The 22,515-nt window shown below is 46.0% G+C and overlaps 2 protein-coding genes and 3 non-coding genes across 9 annotated transcripts in view; 3 read left to right on the top strand and 2 right to left on the bottom strand.

Annotated features, from left to right (window-relative positions):
- CDC20 (cell division cycle 20) overlaps nt 1–4,280 on the bottom strand; it is a 59,581-nt gene extending 55,301 nt beyond the window's left edge. Inside the window, exon 1 of one of the 2 annotated variants that reach the window (XM_078879315.1) lies at nt 4,195–4,280. The gene's annotated coding sequence lies outside the window, so the exon portion shown is untranslated. Of the gene's footprint in view, nt 1–2,349; nt 2,370–4,194 lie in introns of those variants that run through there. The other variant, XM_078879322.1, reaches the window with a different exon arrangement.
- On the top strand, nt 1,430–1,536 carry LOC144931137 (U6 spliceosomal RNA). The gene has a single exon (XR_013636533.1). It is a non-coding gene; the product is annotated as a U6 spliceosomal RNA (small nuclear RNA).
- On the top strand, nt 2,764–2,869 carry LOC144931134 (U6 spliceosomal RNA). The gene has a single exon (XR_013636530.1). It is a non-coding gene; the product is annotated as a U6 spliceosomal RNA (small nuclear RNA).
- Nucleotides 4,281–4,585: 305 nt separating the features above from the next.
- On the top strand, nt 4,586–4,692 carry LOC144931123 (U6 spliceosomal RNA). The gene has a single exon (XR_013636522.1). It is a non-coding gene; the product is annotated as a U6 spliceosomal RNA (small nuclear RNA).
- Nucleotides 4,693–7,326: 2,634 nt separating this feature from the next.
- Nucleotides 7,327–22,515, bottom strand: part of LOC144955094 (adhesion G protein-coupled receptor L4-like) — a 68,215-nt gene continuing 53,026 nt past the window's right edge. For all 4 annotated transcript variants that reach the window (XM_078885439.1, XM_078885433.1, XM_078885451.1 and 1 more), the window contains 8 exons: nt 21,136–21,342; nt 19,966–20,067; nt 19,346–19,464; nt 17,875–17,935; nt 14,525–14,616; nt 13,201–13,369; nt 11,831–11,938; nt 7,327–10,895 (listed from right to left, as the gene is read on the bottom strand). In XM_078885439.1, coding sequence (XP_078741565.1) covers nt 10,758–10,895; nt 11,831–11,938; nt 13,201–13,369; nt 14,525–14,616; nt 17,875–17,935; nt 19,346–19,464; nt 19,966–20,067; nt 21,136–21,342 — 996 coding nt within the window. In that variant the 3' untranslated portion in view covers nt 7,327–10,757. The remainder of the gene's footprint in view (nt 10,896–11,830; nt 11,939–13,200; nt 13,370–14,524; nt 14,617–17,874; nt 17,936–19,345; nt 19,465–19,965; nt 20,068–21,135; nt 21,343–22,515) is intronic.

Below are 22,515 nucleotides of genomic sequence, written 5' to 3'. Positions count from 1 at the left end.
AGATTAACGGTTGCTGCACCTTGAGGTGCAACAGACTGAGTCGACCTTGAAGCGTGTCTTCCTTGACCCGGTACATGGGTCGATCTTGAGGCACGACTTCTTTGGCCAGGGATGCCGGAAGACGTCCAAATTGTACTTAAGAGGTGTGTGATTTGATGGGCATTTGAAGGTTCATACGTCGCCCCATCACCACCTGATTGTTGAGGGAGGTGTGTGATTGGATGGGCACTTATAAGGTTTAGACTTCGCCCTATCACCACCTAACTAATTGATGTGATGGTTGCACGGTGGCAGGGGACCCTGACATCCATGTTGTGTCGATGGGTGTGTGTGTATCCAGTCTGATCGTTTGTTGTGCATCCGTCACGACTGAAACCGTTGTTATCCCGCCGGGCGGGATCCCTTCATCTCCACTACCCAAGGGCCGGGTGGCTGATGTGTCCAACGAGCTGGGGCGTGTGTCCGCGGATGTCGTGCCTCAGGAGTTTCAGGTTTTCCACCCACAGGATTCCAGCGCCTGGCACCCTTGGAGTTGCCGGTTGCGCCGACCGGATGTGGATTGGGGAGAGTGGAGCAGCCGTCACCCACTTCTCCTCCCGTTGTTCTTCTTCCCGGGAGGTGCCGCACCCGTTGGGCGTTCTTCAAGTCCGCCCGTTGAAATGACCCTTTCTCGTCTTATTGATCCCTACGCCGTTGGAGATCGCACACACGAGCCGGACTGTGCTGCCGGTTGGACTTGGTCCTTCATGTGCTCGTGGGTTGTGACATGTTTACGGGCGTTGGGTCGTGGACATTGTCTGGGGGTTGTGTTGGTCATGTGTGTGTCTGTGTAATGCTGTGTGTAATGCTGTGTGTGTGTAATGCTGTGTGTAATGCTGTGTGTGTGTAATGCTGTGTGTGTCGTGCAGCGGCGAGCGAGCTGCGCTGTTACGAACCCCGCCACCCGAGTTAGATTCCCGCTCACGGCCAACGCCACCGGTGACAGCGATTATCTGAACCGGTCCCGTGGGACTCCCTCACGACCGGCGTCACCTCTCGGCCACCGCCTTTGTCTCTCCCAGCCGCCGACATTCATCTTTACCACGTGAAGAATGAACAGCAGAGACTCAAGTGACCCCCCCCCCACCGCCACCATCAACCTCCCCACACATCCAGCGCAGTGCGAGGCCGCCCCGGTTTTTACAATCCCACAATGCATTGGGGCTGGAAAAACGAGAGTTAAATCCAAACAAAAATATGCTCAATAAGCACAGTTTAGACGCGAAAACTGATTATTCTCGATAACAATAACATTAGTTTCAAATGTGTATGAGTACGATTGTTAGTAATTTATCTAAAATAAAATAACACAAGTTTTTGTGGGGCCCATAGTGTAAAGTGTATTCTGGCCGCGGTACTATAAATACCCGTCGCGACATTAGTGTGTTCTGTACTTGCTCCGGCAGTACATATACTAAAATTGGAACGATACAGAGAAGATTAGCATGGCCCCTGCGCAAGGATGACACGCAAATTCGTGAAGCGTTCCATATTTTTCACACTTTTAATAAATATATTATGCTCTGCCATACCTGCAAGGGCACATGCCAATTCGTTACTAGCACAGCAGCACACCGGTCTGTGGGAGAGCAAAGCCATAACATTTACAATCTGAGTGCGACGTTTTGCCAGTAATTACAAATAGCTTCATCAGGCAACAGGCAGATTTGTTATATTATTATTTCAATGACTCCCCTGGGAAATTGCGTGGTTGTTGGTGCGTCGCATGTTAATGGTCTGAATTGAACTCACAACCTTCTGACTGCGAGATGACGCTAGCTCAAACGCTGAGCCCCCAGGACCGGTGTTCATGTGTGTGTGCTGTGTAATGCTGTGTGTGCTTGTGTGTCTGTGTAATGCTGTGTGTGCTGTGTGTCTGTGTAATGCTGTCTGTGTAATGCTGTCTGTGTAATGCTGTGTGTGTCTGGGGAGCGGTGCGCTATGAACCTGGCGACCCGAGTTCGATTCCCGCTCACGGCCAACACCGGTGACGATTATCTGAACCGGTCCCGGGCCTCCCCTAGGTCGACTCAGCCTCAAATGAGTACCTGGTGCGGTGTGTAAACATTGCCACTAGGGAGACAAAGGCGGTCGGGCGTGGTGTTGGCCACCCACCCCCTCGTGTACCGTACCGGCCTTAATAGGTGCTCGCTAACAGCAGTCTGTTAAGACGATACGCGGGGTTCTTTGGTGTTGATGTGTAGTCCTGCTCCTGCTAACAGGACAATTTAGCTCAAATACCGAAATGTAAATCTATCGTGGGACCGGCTGTGTGACCGCGCCTGAGAATAATGAGAACGCCGTTCCCACCTCTCGGCCGCCGCCTTTGTCTCTCCCAGCCGCAGACATTCCTCTTTACCACGTGAAGAATGAACAGCAGAGACTCAAGTGACCCCCCCGCCACCCTCAACCTCCCCCGGTCACCCTCAACCTCCCCACACATCCAGCGCAGTGAGAGGCCGCCCCGGTTTTTTAAATCCCACAATGCAATGGGGCTGAAAAACTAAACTTAAATCCAAACAAACATATGCTCAATAAGCACATTTTAGACGCGCAAACTGTGATTATCTTTAAAACACAATAACTATAATATAAGTTTCAAATGTGTATGAGCACTATTGTTAGTAAATTATATAAAATAACACACATTTTTGTGGGGCCCATAACGTAAAGCGTATACAGTTCGCGGTACTATAAATACCCGTCGCGACACTAGTGTGTTCTGTACTTGCTCGGCAGTACATATACTAAAATTGGAACGATACAGAGAAGATTAGCATGGCCCCTGCGCAAGGATGACACGCAAATTCGTGAAGCGTTCCATATTTTTCACCTTTTAATTCACATTCCTGCACGGCTGCTTGTGTTGTGGCCGAAACGTCGTGTGAATGTTATTATGTTACATTTTTTTAATTTTATTATTTCCCTTCTACGTGATTTTACCGAAAGATCCAACACATCCCTGTGTTCAGCACACCGGTGGGCTAAAGAAGTCAATTAATTTGTCCTTTGAAAACGTGACACATTTTTTACTGTTTGGCCGTGTCGGGTGGTGGAGGGTTACGACACATTTATAAATAACGCGATCTGACCCAAAAACCTATATTATGTTTGTGTAATGTTGTGTGTGTTGTGTGTGACAGTTGTATGTGTAACGCTGTGTGTGTTGTCTGTGTAATGCTGTGTGTGTTGTCTCATCGGCTACAGCATCCCACGTCGGAGAATGAGGAGGCTTACCGCAGCCTTCGCTCGGAGGTTCGGAGAGCCGTGAGGCGCTGCACGGATGGGTTGTGGTCGTGGGTTGCTGAGGAGATGGAGTCTGCCTCAGTGGCCCGCGATTACAAATCGCTTTTTAATCACATCAAAAAAGTAACCTGCACTGCCACACCTATTACAATCATTAGGGGAAAGAACGATGATCCAATCTCCGACCCCCAGGAACAGGTTTGCAGATTTGCTGAGCATTTATGTCAGGTCCTAGGGGAGGGGAAATCCCTCACCCAGGAAAACAACGTGGGACAAAGTGAGGATGACCCTGCTCAGGCTGCGGTGCCTCAAATATTGGAGGAAGTCACCCCCTGTGAGTGGCTGGCTGAGGTGCCATCTGTTGAGGAAGTACTGAAGGCGATCCAGAGTCTGAGACCAGGAAAGGCACCGGGCAGAGATGATCTCCCAAGCGAAATGCTGAGGGAGGGTGGCGTTTGTGCACAGACGGCCCTATATGACATCATAACAACAGTCTGGGCCACTGGACGGGTTCCACAGGATTGTAAGGATGCCCTGGTGGTCCCCCTCTTTAAGAAGGGGGACCGCACAGACTGTAACAACTACAGGGGCATCTCACTCCTCAGTTTGCCGGGAATGGTCCTGGCAAGGATTATTCAACATCGCCTTGCTTGGCACGCTGGTAAAGTCGTGTCGGTGGAGGCCCAGTCGATTCCGAGAATCGACACCGAATCGCATCGTTCTGCAGATCGATTCCTACGTAATCGAACGTCTGTCCGTGCCCCTCCGTCGTTCAAACCCAGGCGCCCCCTGCATGAAAACGACGGGAAATGCAGCGTTCATCACAGAGGAAGTGATGCGTTTAAATGTGGAGAAGATGCAAATCTATCGTGGGACCGCGCCTGAGAATAATGAGAACGCCGTTCCCACCTCTCGGCCGCCGCCTTTGTCTCTCCTAGCCGCCGAGATTCATCTTTACCACGTGAAGAATGAACAGCAGAGACTCAAGTGACCCCCCCCCCGCCACCATCAACCTCCCCACACATCCAGCGCAGTGAGAGGCCGCCCCGGTTTTTCGATCCCACAATGCACTGGGCTGAAAAAACTAAATTATAATCCGAACAAACATATGCTCAATAAGCACATTTTAGACGCACAAACTGTGATTATCTTTAAAAAAACAAAAACTATAATATTAGTTTCAAATGTGTATTAGCAGGATTTTTAGTTATTTATTTAACACACTTTTTATGGGGCCCATAGCGTAAAGCGAATCCTTGACGCAGTACTATAAATATCCGTCGCGACACTAGTGTGTTCTGTACTTGCTCCGGCAGTACATATACTAAAATTGGAACGATACAGAGAAGATTAGCATGGCCCCTGCGCAAGGATGACACGCAAATTCGTGAAGCGTTCCATATTTTGCATCTTTTAATAAATATATTATACTCTGCCATACTTGCTAGGGCACTTGCCAATACGTTCCTTATACTAATACAGCAGCACACCGGTGTGTCTTTTTGGATCAAGTCCCAGGATCTTTAACGTCCGCTTTGAAGCAGACTGTGCCTGTTTGTGGTTAATATTTCCAGAGTAGTATTAACCAGGGTGGCTGTTGGGCTTAAACTACGAACCTCAGCAAAACATGAATTGATGTATCTTGAAAGGCGGTGATACGCTACTTTGTGAGGAGCTGTATAATAACAATGGGATCGTGCATTTACTCATTCGTCAATTAATATCAATCCTAAAGCGGACGATTCAGTGTACAGTATCAAATTGCACGTGTACTAATTGTCATGTACCGAGCCCCGTTTATGCTTTTGTATTTTACCCCAAGTATTCCAGTGCGTCGTGTCGTGAGATGAAGATTTCATTTAGAAATATTGCAGGGCGGCTATGCAAAAGAACGGCTGACAGAAGTGGAGCTACTTCTGAGATATTTTCAAGTGACGTCTTTTCAACACGAGAGGCTGCATCTTCTCACCCACCCTGCTACGGAGAAATGTTCGTTGCATGACAAACTTCAAAATGTGTATTCTCAGAGCTGGAATTTTTGCCAAATTAAGTGCAAGACCAATTTTGCCACGATGGCTTTTTGGTTCAGTCATTCGTGGCTGGGCTGAGTCCATCATCTCACTACACTTGAGAAATTCACATTTAAACCCAGGATCTTAGAAGTGGCGACTGAGCACTCTGACCCATGAGCCACGCGGCCACCGCTTCAGCACCCTGTTGTTTAGCAGAACTCTTTCCCAGCCAAAGCACTACAAGGTTCACGCCAATTAACCAGTAAAGCCCTATTAGAGCATTTATTTATAATTATGAACGCTATTGTAATCGTAATAGCTTTATCAAGACGAGGGTATGAAGAGCTTGAACCCATAATGGCGTTGGCTGTGTACCAAAGATGGCCATGATGAACTCCATGAAGATACACTCAGACCAAGGGTTGTAGTGCAGGAACTCATCGCTGCTATGCACCTCAATTTCTCAGACATGGTTATTCTGAATCCCCAGACACCCAGGTCCAGCTTGAACTCAATACCTCTACAATGCTGCTTTCAGTGTATGTGACAGGGCCAATCTCATGAAATTATAGCTTTTGATAAGCAAATTACATAATTATGTTTTTTTACATCTGCCTGCCAACATTTCACAAGGAATTCACCGAGTGAACGATTGCATAACAGGAAAAAAAACATCCACGTGTTTTAACGTTTAGTTTTATTGTTTCAAAGAAATGAGTTCTAAATCCTTGCTGCAATATCAGGTGTCAGAGACAATGATCCATCGGTAAGTCCTGGGTAAAGCCCCATGAGCTACGTTTTTCTCTCTCTTTCACTGGGTTTATAATGGCCATGTGAAGTTGATAATGGACAAGTCACAATAAACGAGCACTACCGAGACCCTGGCATTGCGCAGAGGGTCTGAGAATCTCTATGTCATGTACACGCACGGGCGTTTTGTTAATCCACTGCTGGATTATGGCCTCCCCATGCGTTGGTTAGGGTGGGTTGGAGGTGGGAGCATTTTTCTTTTGTATGGCAGTGTGTATATAGATGGCATAGTTGAAAGTGAATGTCCTTCAACCAATCCAAGGCGGCAGTAGATGCAGCGATACCGCCAGGGTGTGCATGGATGGCGCACTCTTCGGTGATGTGTTTGATGGTTTGGGCTTTACCACAGTCGCAGATTGGTGAATCTTTGATTTCCCATTCATGGAACGTGTACGCACATCTCCCGTCCTGCGTCAGTGTGGTCCACAGACGCCGTGAGAGAAAGAATCGCGGCACTTCCACGGTCGGGTCCTCAATGATGTTTTTGTTTGCCACGTTCGTAGCCGCACACCCTTCAGACCATCGAGTGCCAGTGTATAAAAGTACATTACCCTCAACGTCGCCTATGTTTCTATGTTAGGGGCTTCATCATGACGGTGCCAGAGCCATTAAGATTCTGGGTTTCAGCACCGATAACCCCACAAAATCAGAACATTGAACAATAAAAAAATTCCACTTAACTTCCCGCTTAATTTGGTCACACTGCAGGCATAATGTAACAGCCATAATATAGGTGTATTTGTGGGTTAGATCGCATAAATATAAATCTGTCGTTAAACCCATCACCACCCGACACAGCCAATAAGTAAGGGTTGTCGCACAAACAGAACATGCCAATTTGTTCCTCGTACAACACATCGGTGTGTTGGAGAGCAAATCCACAACATTCACAATCTGAGTACGACGTTTCGCCAGTAATTGCAACTGGCATCACCAGGTGGCAGGAAGATTTGTGAATGTAAATATAATCGCACGACTGACACATGGCAAACCACCCTTCGTGGAAACTTGAAGGTGAGTTAAAGAAAACCCTCGCTGGAAATATCATGTTCCAGAGGCCGTGCCCTGTCATGATGCTATGAGGCTGTGATAATTGCGAAGTTTTGCGTGGAATAGCCTCGACAACTTGCATGGCAAGGAGAGGACCTCGTCCCAAAGTGGACTGACAAAACGGCTTCACATTTACATTCACATGATTAAAAAGGTTTCAACAAAATGGGATGCCGTGGGGTTTTTTCTTCAAAGATTGTTTAATAAAATTAAAATTTTAAAGAGCTGGATTTTCTCAAAACAATTACAGGAAAAAAAATAAAAAAATAAAACGTACAGTAAGAATGTCTTATCAAAAGTATAATCGATAACAATGTGCTTTATTTACCCAGCAAAACCTCGCTTAGTCTCAACACTTTTTCCAAACGGTCCAGCTTCAGGATATTTGGCCAATTTTTTTTACATTTTTTTTGTTTGGCTTGAAATGGAGGGAAACCAGTTTTCCTGGAGAAAATCCAACATGCTTGCGAGGTGATCATGCTGGATAAATAAGCGATAGATATTTGTCAGCAACATACTTGCTGCAATGTCATTTGTTGGACAGCAACCGCCAATGAGAAATTACCTCGTCTTAGGAAACTCGTAATCAGGTTCCAAAAATATATTTCAAAAACATTTAAAACTATTGTTATTAACAATGATTAAAGAAGCAATTGTAACAGGTTAGTCATAAACAAGCAACGGTAGTTATTTAAATCAAATATTTGACAAAATATGTTGCGTATAATTTTTGTTTACACATTTGGACCAACCATCTGAAACGTGTTTTTCCCCACTGGCCATACCAATTCTCAACATTGATAAGCGAATGCGCCGTGGTAAAGTGTAACTACTTTACTATGCTTTTACGAGTTTACACTGTTAAGCGACAGAGCAGTATGAGCACTTTCCCAACGAAAAATGTGCCCACAACTGTGTGGCAACGTTCAACTTGGCAGCGTGACGCCTTGTATCTTCGCTTTGCTGAAATTTCCTTTTCTCAAAGTTGGCTTCTTTTGTATATTTTTGTTTTGTTCAGACACAGAATACACGAAAGAGTTTACAGGCCTGTTGAGATTAATTTAAGTCCCAACCAGTCCAGGATGTTTAGACAAAAGCTCTTGTACTACACTGATGCAGAAGGCACATTTGTCGCTTGATTAAATGTATCGTTAAATTAAGCAGCCTTATTGATAAATGTGCATGTTAAGAGATTGCTTACTAACAAGCCCAAATAAATGTGGCATCATATGGCAGCTGATATCTTCCTACGCCTTTGTGAAATTAATCACTGGCTAATTTTGGTTTATGAAAAATACATTTACGATTCTGCGTGTAAAGCGCTTTTATACCAAAATGCAGAACCGAGTGCTGCACTTGCGATTATAATAAATAAATAAAATCAACATATTTTCAACTGCTAACGACTGCGGTTTTCCATGCGTTATCACAGGTGAAATTGAGGCATTTTTGGGATTCTTAAGTTCATTAAAATGCCAAAAAACCACTCAAAGGCCTATACCGACGCTGGATTCATACTATTGAAGTGTTTTCAAAAATAGTTGCCAAAAGACATAAAAAAAACTGCCAGATTCATCGATTGTTGTTTGAACACGGTTGCCCGTTATTACAGTTACAATGATTTCGCAGCCAATCACATTGTGAGTTCTTGTCAATAACCGGTGGGTAGAGGCTGAATGAGAGCTCTTGACTCCACTCTCACCGTGGTGACCCACCCCAGCAGGTTAACTGAAGATAGGCAGAGCGCTCAGGCAAGAGGCACGGAAGGGCCTATTTCAGCTGATAAAGCTTAATTGGTATATTACAGAGGAAACGACATTACGCTAATCAGATATGTAAGCATTTATATGTGAGTAAGGTGCAGAAATGTTGTATGTATTTACATTGCTTATTGTACATAAGCTAAAACGTTTCCTTCGACAATCATTACACAAATTTGCTCAAAATACTACGAGATTACGTGAAACGTCTGATCATACGAAGACATTTCAATCAATTACAAAAAAATCTCCAAAGCCATGTCTCTGTCACTCACATTTCAGTCATTTAACACCTAACAACTGGGCGAGTAGAATTCATGACGGCAAGGTTACGGTCACACTGAGACCGCACGGATTTTCTTTAGCGTTCTCCCTCATAGGCGTAGAGTTTCTCTGGACAATCCGGTATCCTCAAATGTGCAACAAAAAACTCAATGAGAAATTGATCAAACATCCCAGGCAAAGGACTTTCAGCTTCACAATTGAGGCTGTCTTAGGCAGAGATTCTTGGTAGTTCAGCCAATCGCTGAAATAAAACTCCACATGTTCTCCTTTCAGTCACTCCTAAAGGTAATTTAATTTTAATAAGTCTTTTATCTAGAAAAGCCTCACTGAGTCTCAAAACTATTTTTAGAAGGTTCCTGTATTGGTATGATTGATCAATGCCTTTCTGTTGTTTCACATTTTAATAAACCTGAGTATCCGGAGAAACCCAGGCAGACAGGGGGATGATACTCATGTTCTGCAATACAATATCAGTAGGTCGCTTACTTGCTTTACTGATTTACAGTTTATTCTTTTACTAACAGTACCATGTAAGAAAGATGATAATTATATTGACTACATTTATGATTAAACTGAAATAAATTCTCAGTTCGTCATCTTGACTCAGTTACCTTGCGATTTTTTATTATTATCTGTTAAATCGCCTGCGATTTATGACCAATCGGTAACCGTGATTTAACTACAATATGTAAATTTATACAGCGTCTAAATGTCACTGCAACTCTAGATGCGATACAGAAACTACGGGAATATTTGTTGAATACAGAGAGGCAGTCGGTCACGTATATATGTATGTTGAACTTCTTTCGCACCGTACGTAGCCAACCGTGCTAATCGGAGGTGTGGTATAGGCAGATGACAAAAGCAAGGCTTTGAGCCTGGACTTAAACAAGCGCGCGGGGAAATTGGCAGCAGAGATGGCTTGGAGAAGGCAGTTCTAGACAACTGGGGCAAGAAGCGATTGAACCAGCCTCCCACTGAGGAAAGGTTGACTGGGGCTTATAGAACAGCTTTGATTGCTGGAGGAGTGTGATTTATTACAAAATGAAACACAAATGACCGTGTGCAATACCAATCAGTGTAATGAAAAAAAACAAATATGGTTTACACCAAAGGCAAGCATTGACAGTGATGCACACGCACAAACAATATCTTCTACCTTTGTCAGGGACACTGCCTCATTGTAATAATTTAATATTACATGGTGTATTGCGTTATGTATTTTGAGTGGATTGTGTTGTTTTGTGTATTGTGTTGTTTTTTTGTATTGTTTTGATGTGATTGTGTTATGCATGGCGCTCTGAATGTGTTGCGCATTGCGTTGTACTTTGAGGCGTGAATTGCGTTTCATTTGCCCGTGTCATGTATTGTGTTGTCATGCTTGTGATATGTATGTGTTGCATTGTTGTTTCTTAGTTTGATTCTGTGTTTGTGTTATGCTTGGTGCTGCATCACAAACACCGTGATATCGGTCCTCTATTAAACACCCTCGACCTCAAGGCTTAATTAGCCATCAAGCCCACATCCAGGCCTGAACCTTTTCAGGTGCAAAGCCTCAGTCAGTCCCGGACTTGGCAAATGTTTTCAGGTGACCTCCGCCTCCGTTTTCAGTAAAAGATGGCTGAAGCCCATTCGATCGGAACCCCTGGTTCGTTTCTTCAAACTTGAAGGACGCCCCGAAGCCATTTCCAACCTAATGAACAAAAAGTAACACATACGAAACAATCATGCACACGCATGGATTCTGTAATGCTTGCCAAAATGCATTTGTCCTCTGAAAGATTGAATTCGCGATATTTATGTTACGTCCATCAAAAAACCCACAATGGAATTACTTCATATAGCTTATGACTCGTGATGTGAAGAGATGATGTCATTAAGTGTGAGGTCATCGCCTTGACTGGCAAAGCATGTACTTTTAGTGCTGTTTTTTCTCTTCTTACAAAGGCTTTGGCAATCCTTTGATACATTTGGCCAGTATTCTCTAGAATAATAAGTTCCTAATAGCAACACTACTTCATATTAAATATATTTTTGCATTGCATCATCTTTACGAGCTATCGTGATCCCCACTTTACATGCACACGGACGAAAATACATGAATGCTTCGAACCTGAATTTCAAACCCTGGAGACAAACCACATATTCAAGAGCATATAACACTCTTAGACCTGAGTGTGAAAGAGGAGAGCACTGAGCAAACCCGGAGAATCCTGTCATTGTATTAGAGGGGAGAAAGTGATCCTACTGAGCTGCGTGTTCGTGTGTGTCAGCAAAATGGGAGCTGTAGTGTAGCGGTTCGCACGCTGCGCTATGAACCCAGTGACCCGAGTTCGATTCCCGCTCATGGCTACCAACACCAGTGACGATTATCTGAACCAGTCCTGGGCCTCCCCTAGGTCGACTCAGCCTCAAATGATTACCTGGTGCGGCGTGTAAACATCGCCGCTGGAGAGGCAAAGGCTGTGTGCGGTGATGTCCACCGATCCCCTCGTGTGCCATACGGGCCTTTATAGGTTCTTGCGAACGGCACTTGCCCCAACAGGCTATTACAGGCTACACGGGGGATCTTTGTCTTTGTTTTTTGCAGAATGCCCCTGGGATTAAAGGGGACAGCGGGGATCTCACCGAGCCCCGTGTGCGGGTTCCGTGGCCACTGGAGGATGACGTTGATCCCCTCACGAGTTCCGTGTAGCCGCAGAGACGCCGCGCGATGCGAACGTACTCGTCACGCACCTGCGCACGCGAGCACAGCGGTTGAGTTGAGAGCCTCGCATTGAACGGATGTTCCTGGTTACTAGCTGCGTGTTGCATCATGGGACCTCCTTTGCCAGTACCAAAATATACTAATAGGGTTTTTCCCATTTTTTTTCTGGCAACAAAACTGACACCTTTTGCAAGGAATCATTGTATTTCAGTTTCAAAGACAATGCATAAATTATCAGAGTTTTTTTTGTTTGCATTTGACTGCAAGTATTGTGGTTAATGTAAACATGATTCCTTGCAAAAGGTGTCAGTTTTGTTGCCAGAAAAAAAGGGGAAAAACCCTATTAGCTGCGTGTTGCTTCATGTGTTTGTCTTTTGTGCATGTCGGCTGTCTCGGGGCCTCCTGCCAGCGAGCCTTCGACACTTCACGTGGCCTCAAGGTGCACCCAGCCTGGTACAAGTGCTGTGGTGGTGTCACAGCCACTTTCCGGAAAATGGCGATTTGTTGTCGTTTTTGTGTAGTTAAGAGGCAATTGCTTGGGGGAGCATTAGTCTAGTGCAGGGGTCGGCAACCAAAATAACAAGAAGAGTCATTTCTTTCCAATTCGGTACAAAATTCAGTATTTCAAGAGCCGCAATGCATCTGAGTACATACTGTACCTACGTACATATCGTCAAGAAGCAGCCCGTAAAGAGCCGCATGCGGCTCCGGAGCCGTAGGTTGCCGACCCCTGGTCTAGTGGTTAGCGCACTGCGCTATGAACTCGGCGACCCGAGTTCAGTGGTGAATATTTTAACTAGTCCGAGGCCTCCTCTAGCTCAAATCGGCCATAAATGAGTGTCTGGCGTGATGTGTAACCATCAGCACTGGGGAGACAAAGGCAGTCGGGCATGGTGTTTTCACACCCCTCCTGCCCCTGCACAGCACTTGCCCAGAAAGCCTACGAAAGCTGCATGGGGGATCATTGTCTTATGTTTGTTTATGTGTGTGTGCGTGTATGTATACGTGTGTATGTATATGTGTGTTTATATTCCTGGGCCTCCCCTAGGTCAACTCAGCCTCAATTTAATACCTGTTGCGGTGTTTAAAAACATCGCCACTGGGGAGAGAAAGGTGGTCGGGCGTGGTGCTGGCCACCCACCGCTTCGCGTGCCGTGCCGGCCTTCATAAGGTGCTCGTGAACAGCACTTGCCGTAACAGTCTATTGAGGCTATACGGGGGTTCTTTGTGTGTTTGTTTTGTATGTATACATGTGTATGCATACGTGTGCATGTACACGTTGTTTATAGACCTTCTTCTGCAGCAGGCAATGAAAGATGTAAATGAAGAGCCCCTGCAGAGCGGCGAACACCGTGAAGATGTAGAGTGCGAAGGCGGTGCCATCGCTCACGTAGAACAGGGCAAACACCCAGGGCACGCCCAGCAGGAAGGTGAGGGCCAGTGATGACAGCACCAGCACCCTGAAGTTTACACACACACACACGTACAAGCACATTAGAAAGACACGATAGAGACGACATCCCCTGGCCAGCACCACGCTTGGCCGCCTTTGTGTCACTGAGTGGTGATGTTTTTACTCGCCGCAACAGGTACTCATTTGAGGCTGGGTTGACCCCCCGAGTTCGATTCCCGTGAGCGGAAATCGAACTCGGGCTGCCGGGTTTGTAGCGCCGTGCACTAACTGCTGCACCACCGCTCCCCTGCCCCACACACACACACACACGTATGTACGTATAAACACACGTGCAGTGTGTAACCATAGAAACAAGACAACTCATGTAAACCTCCCTTCGTGATTTCAAACCCGTATCTAAATTTGGAACTCTTCCTTGTTTATACATTAAGAACTCCTACGTGTTTCTATTTTTAAGTAAAAAATTCCAACTCGCACAGGAAAAGACACAAGAAATTTACAAAACACAAAGCCTCCCTCCCCTTCTCCCCCCCCCTCTTCCCAGTATCCTCCACACCTCCCCAAGCCCAACTTACAATGACCGGAAACTTACACAGCCTTCTATTGTTATTACCATCTCATTACTGTCCTCTAACCACATATTAAATATCCACTACTGGATGAAAGCCTCCCCACGCTGTACATGGGTGCAGAGGCTCAGTGGGTAGTCGCACTGTGCGATTCCAGGCCACGGCTAACATCAGTGGTGAACTGACTAGCATGGTGAAGTATGGTCAAATAATCCCCATGGCCCCCATGGCATGGGAAGGCGCTTATCCAGCAAGGGATCCACAAAGCAAAACTGAACTAGTTTTTATTTTACCAGGTAAGGCCCACCGAGCTATTATGAGCTCTTTTTCAGAAGCGACCTGGCCACAAATGAGAGCTCAACGAAGGAAGGGGTTTACCTTGTGGAAATTTACAGCAGCCAAATACTCCAAACACACGTTTCTATACGTGGAGGTAAAAACTGGAGGGCCCAGAGAAAAATCCACGTGACCACGGGGAGAGAGACACGCAAACTCAAAATATGCAACAGGTGTCGGGATCGGGATCAAATCCACGACCTCCTGTATACCAGGTGAGGAAGTTAACATCTCTACACCATGGCACCCAGTACTAAAGGTGTGTGTGCGCGTGTGCGTGTGGTGCGCGTGCGTACCGCATTGTCTCCATACACGAGACCCCGGGGGTGATGGGGTGTCTGTGGCGAATCATCTTGTACATGGTGATGCCAAGGAAGCCCAGGTTTGTCTGCTCAGACACACCCAACATGGAAGAGGCACGACTTAGTCTGGCTCTCCCAGCCTCCATCATTTACACTGAACTGTTATAATGCTAAACGTACTTTAATGCGGCTCACTAAGTGTAATGTATTAAAGATGCATCCTCGGCATCCTGGACATGCTACGGTCTGGCTCTCTGAGTCGCAGTCATTTACACTGAATTGTAAGAATCGGAAATATTTCAGTACTGACTCCCTAAGTATAATCAATCAATCAAACTTAATTTTACGTTCCAATATCGCCCTCAATAAAGTAGACATCAGTGCAGATTACAGCAGAAGGGGAAAAGTAGAGGAGGGGCACACAGCAACATGAAACAACAAAAAGAAACCCATCGCGACCTCACCGACTAACACCGATGTTTTAACGAGGGTACTTAAGAAGAAATAACGCCCTGGGAATGTCCAATGAACCATCAGAATCATAATTATACCTTAGTCTGGCCCTTAAAGTCTAGGGCATTTACAATTAGCCCCGATTAACTGAACAGCCAGTGTCCTGAACATGGTGATGCCACGGAAGCCCAGGGTTTTCCGTAAAAATTTTGAAATTATTTGTAGATAAAAATCATAATAATTGTAAAAGCAGTTTAATAAATCCATCCATGTCACCGCTGTCAGTGAATTTGACTCGCGATCTTAAGGACACAAGCCAAAATCCTGGTTAGAGGTCAACCCATCATTCCTTTGGGGATTCTTAAAATGAGCACCACATTGTTGTATGAAGAGGCTGGTCACCTCCATTGAAAGGTGGAATTTACACCACTGGCTCTTGGCGGGAAATGGAGATAAAATTCACCGCAAACACTCTCTTGAGAGCAGGGCGGCACCAGGGCTGACATTTGATTGTCACGTGCGATGGAAGGGCACCAGAGATTTGATTTGAATCACCGGATGCCTTTTGGTGCCACGTGTATGGTAGCAGACGCTTAATGTTTTTCAGAGTTTTTTTTGTCTTTCCCCAAATTTTATGCCAAATGTTCTTTTGGTATAATGTCATGGGATGAAAAATACATCTCAGGAGCAACGTCCTTCGCGTTAGAGAATTATCCACAGAAGTACCTCAGAACTACTTATGAAATGTCATTCAAATTTCCACCCCCCCCAATTTTATGTCGCTTGCGCTGTAAGTGTCACGTCATGAAATGAACAATCCATTCGGAACTCTAGCAGATCAGTGTAACCCTTTGTGTTAAAGATTAGCCAATGGAAGCAGATATCAAAGAACGACTGCTGAGATCCTTCCAGTTGACTGCATGATCCACACTGCAGAGGGCAGCGCTTTCCCACCTGCCTTGCTACAGAAAGTAATGTCCGTCACGTGACAGTCAAACTAATATTTGTAACTCTCGGTGCTGGACTTTAGGAACTTTTAAGTGGAGAATCAAATGTAATATTTTGTTGTTGTTCAGTGATTGGTGACCGAGCCGAGATCATCAACTTGGCGCACACGAGAATCCAGTTTCACCATGTGTGGCTGAAACCCGGATTCGAACCCAGAATCTAGGCAATGCCAGCTCAATGCTCTGACCTCCGAGAAACCCATCCAACTCTCGGCGTTTAATATTTCTCAAAGTTGCATTTAAATATAAATGTTTTATTACTAAACCTCACAAAACAACAAACGGAATGGAATTAAATGTAGCATTTTTCATGATAGACATCTCAAAGTATTTCACAATCTCGACAGTGCATTACACTGTGAAAAATAAAATAAATGGAAAGATCAAAGATTAGACAAAGCTTTTAAACGAGATCATTTATTTTTAAGAACTCAGAGTCCTCGGCTGGCAAAGGGACAGATTTCCACAGATGACGGATAAAAACAAAGAGCCCTCGCTGGCAGGGAAGCAGCCTTCACATCGTTTACTGGACCTGGAATGGTCCATGCCCTGCAGTGATTCAACAAAGTGTCGGTAAAATTTCGATTTAAAGCTTTCGTGACTGCAGGGATTCATCTTCTGGGTTCTTTCGGTAAAGTCACGTGACTTTACCGAAAGAACCAAGAAGAGAAAAGTGTCGGTATTGAGAGTCATGATGCGATTTAAGAATCAATCATTTTTTTCAATCTTGATTTGAAGCTTTCGTGACTGCAGGAATCCATACTCTTTGGTTCTTTCGGTAAGGTCACGTAGGTATAAAATAAAATAAATCATGACGTTTTTGGCGCAACACAAGCGTCCATCATCAGGTGGGAAAGCATGGTCTGCTGCTGAGGCAGACTGTTTAAAAAAAACTCAGAGTCCTACGTGACTTTAACGAAAAAACCAAAGAGTAATTATTTTGTTGTCTTATTTTAGCCGTATTTATGACCCCTAACGACCCCGAGGACCCACGTGACTGTGGTCATGTGAGTGAAGGTCACGAGTTAAAATCCTAGTTCGAGGGTCAACTCATAAATCATCCATGTGGGGTTAATAAAATCATCACAACTTTGTGGTAATTCAACGGTAGGTAAGAGGGTTGTTGGCGAGGGGTGGCCGGGTGGGTCAAAGGCCAAAGCTTTCAGCTGACATCACTGAGATCCTGGCTTCGAATCCGAGCGTAGTGAGTTGATAGTCTAAACCCGGTCGCCAACGACTACAAAAAAGAACTGATGACATGAATATTTGGTTTTGCACCTAATATTGCTAATTTCCAGCTCTGAGAATTAAAAATATGGGATTGACTCTCGTGCGATGAACATTATTTTCAGTGGCAGAGTGGCTGGGAAACTGCTGCCCACTACTCACTGGAAGGGACTTCAGGTAGCAGCAGCTCTGTAATATTTGCATTCCTTGCACCGTTCTCTCACACGAAGGGTTGCACTGCTCTGTGGCAGATCCAAATGCATTCTTGATCTCATGATACCGACAGCACAATTGTAATAAAATGAGGGTAAAGACAAATATCAAATTTCGATTTAAAGCTTTCGTGACTGCAGGGATTCATCTTCTTGGTTCTTTCGGTAAAGTCACGTAGAAGGGAAGTAATAAAATAATAAAAATAAAACATAATAATGTGAGAATTGTTTTATTATGTTTTATTTTTATTATTTTATTACTTCCCTTCTACGTGACTTTACCGAAAGAACCAAGAAGACAAATATCAAACTTGAGGTGTGCTTATGGAGAGACTTGCTGCCGTGTGAATGTGTAATATCCAGCCATTGGTCTCCATGGTGAAGAGAAGCCGACCGGGTTTTGTTAGCGAGGAATGCCGTGCGCGACGCGCCTCTGCCGACTCACCGTGATCACGCACAGCACGGGGCCCGCAAAACTCCAGTAGATGCTCTTATCCAGCCAGCAGCTACAACACAAAACAAAACAACAAACATCCCCTGTATAGCCTCAACAGATTATAGGGACAAGCGCCGTTAGCGAGGACCTATGAAGGCTGGAACGACACACGAGGGGGCGGGTGGCCAGCACCACGCCCAGCCGCCTTTGTATCCCCAGTCGCGATGTTTACCACACACTGTATCAGGTACTCATTTCAGGCTGAGTCGACCTAGGGAAAGAGGCCTAGGACCAGTTCACTGGTGTTGGCCGTGAGCGGGAATCAAACTTGCGTCCCTGGGTTCGGAGTGCTGCGCGCTAACCGCTACACTACCGCTCCCCAAACACACGACACACACAGCATTACACAGAAACACACAGCCTTATACATACAACTGTCACACACAACACACACAGCATTACACAGACACATACACACCGCACACACACACAGCATTACACAGACACACACACAGCATTACACACACACAGCATTACACAGACACACACACAGCATTACACAGACACATACACACCGCACACACACACAGCATTACACAGACACACAGCACAGACACATGAACACCGGTCCTGGTGGCTCAGCTTTAGAGCGAGCCTCGCCTCGACGCCAAGAGGTTGTGTGTTCACATCCTGGTTGGGGGTTGACTCAGCCCATTAACATGCTTTAATCTGCATTCGGAAATTTCCATTGAACCATAAAAATCACAACTATAGCTCAGTGTGGCCTATTGAGTACGGGGCACTTCGAGTGATCCCTGCCGGAGTGAAGAGCAAGCGTCTCCCTGACCTACCAGCCGCAGGGTGGCACTGCTCTGTGGCTCTCCATTGGCCACGTTCTGTTCACGTGACAACCCTCACTAGTTGGCTGTGGCGGGTGGTGGCGGGCTTTAACGACGCATTTATATATTTACGCGATCGAACCCAAAAAAACCTCTATTATGGAATTATGAAAGCTGTTTCATAAATCTAGTTACCGCCATCACCTGTGCACTTGACTCACAATCTGAATGACAAGTTCAAATCCCATTCATAAGTTGACTCATCATCATCATCAATCCTCTGGGGTGTACAAAATAAGTATAATTTCGTGGGAAGGTCAATAGTGGTTTTACTTTGGACTTACCACCACCATAGGAATGTGGAATTCCACCAATCAATGCTTATTAAGCAGGAAATAACCTTCATATCACATCCATTACGATCATGACACAACCATTACGAGAATGAGATGGCCGTTATGAACATGACACAGCAAATAGATAGGCACCCATCCTCAGAACTCAGGACCTGGCGATGGGTGTCTAACAGCACTCACAAGTTGAATTAGACGCCAATCGAATGACAGTAAAAGCTTCCACTAATAACAACAACAATGACAGCCATTGTGAAGCCGATGGGGGCGACGTGTGCAAGGCCTCACTATTTGTCGGTTCCATGAGAGCCGGGGGCGATGGCCGATGTGAGGATCAAGATGACCAGTGGCACGCCGTAGCCGACAGCGTAGAGCGAGCGCACGGGCAGGTCACGTGACTTGAACACCTGTACGGGAGACGTGGGGGGGGGGGGGGGTGATGGCAATGGGGGGGGGGGGGGGGTGCTGAGATTCGTGGAAATAGACGAAGACTCGAGTCCTAAGGTTCAGTGATAAAACTCAACACTCACCGAGCCAGACTAAGGCATGTTTATGATTTTTTTTGGTTACGTAGTAATGAATTAGACTTATCGAGCCAGACTAAGGCATGTTTATGATTATTTGGGTTCCGTTTTAATTAATTATAATTAGACTCAGTGAGCCAGACTCATGCATATTTATGATTCTTAAAAGGCCAGTGCTTACGACTGAGTTTCAGAGAACCAGACTAATGTACAACTATGACTAAAAGTTAGCTGTTATTGCTTAAAACCCACAGAGCCAGAACAAGGCACTTGTAAGATTCGTAGGGTTTACCGTTAAGGGCCGAGGTTCCCAGACGAAGATCATGTCGTGGTGTTTGGGCTGTAGTGTGAGCGCCCGAGGCTCATAGAGGCAGACTAAGGCACCTGCACGACCATGAAGTAGAGGCAGACGCCCTCGAGGCTCATCCAGGTGAACGCGGCGAGGAAGAAGTAGTGAAGAAAGTAGGCGATCACTTTACACAGCACCTGCACGCACACACGGGCGGTTGGCGAGCGCCTATTAAAGCCGGCACAGGCACGTGTGGTCTGCGAGAGTGTGTTGTAGATGTAGTTGTTGAGTTTGTTTTCTCACACGCACCTGCGATTAGCACGGTTGGCTACGTACGGTGCAAAGGAAGTTCAATATACATACATAGATAACAGCACTTGCTCTAACAGTCTGTTAAAGGCTATATGGGGAATCTTTGTCTTTGTGCATATGTGGGAAGCGGTAATGCAGCGGTTTTAGCACGCTGTGCTATGAACCCGGTGACCCGAGTTCGATTCCCACTCACGGCCAATACTAGTGAAGATGATCTGAACCAGTCCTGGGCCTTGCCTAGGCTGACTCCTCAAATGAGTACCTGGTGCGGTGTGTTAACATCGACACTTGGGAGACAAAGGCGGCCGGGCGTGGTGCTGGCCACCCACCCCCTTCATATGCCATGCCGGCCTTCTTAAGTGATCACTAGCAGAACTTGCCCAAAAATCTGTTAAGGCTATACAGGTGATCTTTGTCTTTGTTTAGTTTGTTGTCCTTTCCCCACACCTCCAATTATGACGGTTGGCTACGTCCGGTGTGAAAGAAGTTCAACATAACAACTGCACTTGGTCAAACAGTGAGTTAAAGCCTATATGGGGACCTTTGTCTTTGTATATATTTGTGTGTATGTGTGTGAGTGTGTGTGTACGTGTGTGAAAGTGTGTGTACGTGTGTGAGTGTGTGTATGTGTGTGTGTATGTGTGTATGTGTGTGTGTGTATGTATGTGTGTGTGTATATGTGTGTATGTGTGTGTGTATGTGTGTGTGAGTGTGTGTGTGTGAGTGTGTGTGTGAGTGTGTGTGTGAGTGTGTGTGTGAGTGTGTGTATGTGTCTGTATGTGTGTGTGTGTATGTATGTGTGTGTGAGTGTGTGTATGTGTGTGTGAGTGTGTGTATGTGTGTGAGTGTGTGTGTATGTGTGTGAGTGTGTGTGTATGTGTATGTGTGTGAGTGTGTGTGTATGTGTGTGTATATGTGTGTGAGTGTGTGTGTATGTGAGTGTGTGCACACACAGTGTATGCTGTCTGATGCACGCCCAGCAGGAAGATGAACTCGGCGATGAAGAGCGTCGCGCACAGATTGGCGTGCACCGAGTTGCGGGCTCCGTGCAGCGCACGGCTCAGCATGAACGTGGCCACGCTCAGCGCCAGGCACACCAGCGACACGGAGAGCGCCACGCGCGTCAACACAGAGAGGATCAACGCATCGTGCTCCGATACCTGGGCACACGCGCACACATATTCACACACACACGCATGCTCACATATACACATATGCAGGGGCACTCTCACATACACAGACACACAAAAACAAAGATCCCCCGTATAGCCTCTAACAGACTCTTGGGGCAGGTACTGTGAGCACATGTGAAGGCTCGCATGGTACATGAGGAGGCATGTGGCCAGCAAGCACGCCCACCTGCCTTTGTCTCCCCAGTGTTGATGCTTACACATTGCATCATTTTAATTTTATTTCGTCCCACACACACAGTGGCACAGAACAACAATAACAACAACGCGATTCCCCACTAAGTGGTGGCGATGTAATCACGGTGCTTGTGCCAGGCTAGGTGCACTTTCAGGCCATGTGAAGTGTTGAAGGCTCGCTGGCAGGAGGTCACGGGAGAGACCCAGGTGGCTATGGGGTTGACTGACTGAGATGACTGGCACACACACAGGTGTACACACACACACAGGTGTACACATACACACACAGGTGTACACATACACACACAGGTGCACGCATACACACACACAGGTGTACACATACACACACAGGTGAACACACACACACAGGTGCACGCATACACACACACAGGTGTACACATACACACACACACGTAAACAGGGGCAGGCACACACATATACACACATATGCACATACATAAACATGCACACACATGATGTGTGTTCGCCTGGTGTGTGTTAGAAGAGATGCACACGTCACAATTGGATGACTTGGTGCACACACACACACACAAACTGCGGTTACACAAACACACACGTGGATGCACCCACACACACGGCGGCATGCGCACACGTACACAGGTTCGTGCAATTGCACCACAATCCATATGACCTGGGTTAGATTCGCAGCTATGAACAATATCAGTGCTAAGTGGTGTCTGAATCTGTCCTGGGTCCTATCCGACTTGACATTAACCAAGTATCTGCTGCAGTCTGCAAGTATTGGCATTGGGCAGACAAACACAGTCCAGTGTAGTGCTGGCATTGCCACCCCCATGTGCACTCTGCTGTCTCCAAACAGGACTTCCCATGAACGGCACAATGAGGGATCTAAAGAGGTTAACGCTGTGTGACCCCTATGCCCACGTGATTGACAGTGGCTCCCCATGCCTAACCTTGTGTCCGCGTGTCTCCAGGTGTGTGCCG

This window comes from Lampetra fluviatilis, chromosome 3, assembly GCF_964198595.1.
Source record: "Lampetra fluviatilis chromosome 3, kcLamFluv1.1, whole genome shotgun sequence".
NCBI lineage: Eukaryota > Metazoa > Chordata > Hyperoartia > Petromyzontiformes > Petromyzontidae > Lampetra > Lampetra fluviatilis.
The sequence above is the reverse complement of the archived record's forward strand: the minus strand, read 5'-3'. Positions and strand labels throughout refer to the sequence as shown.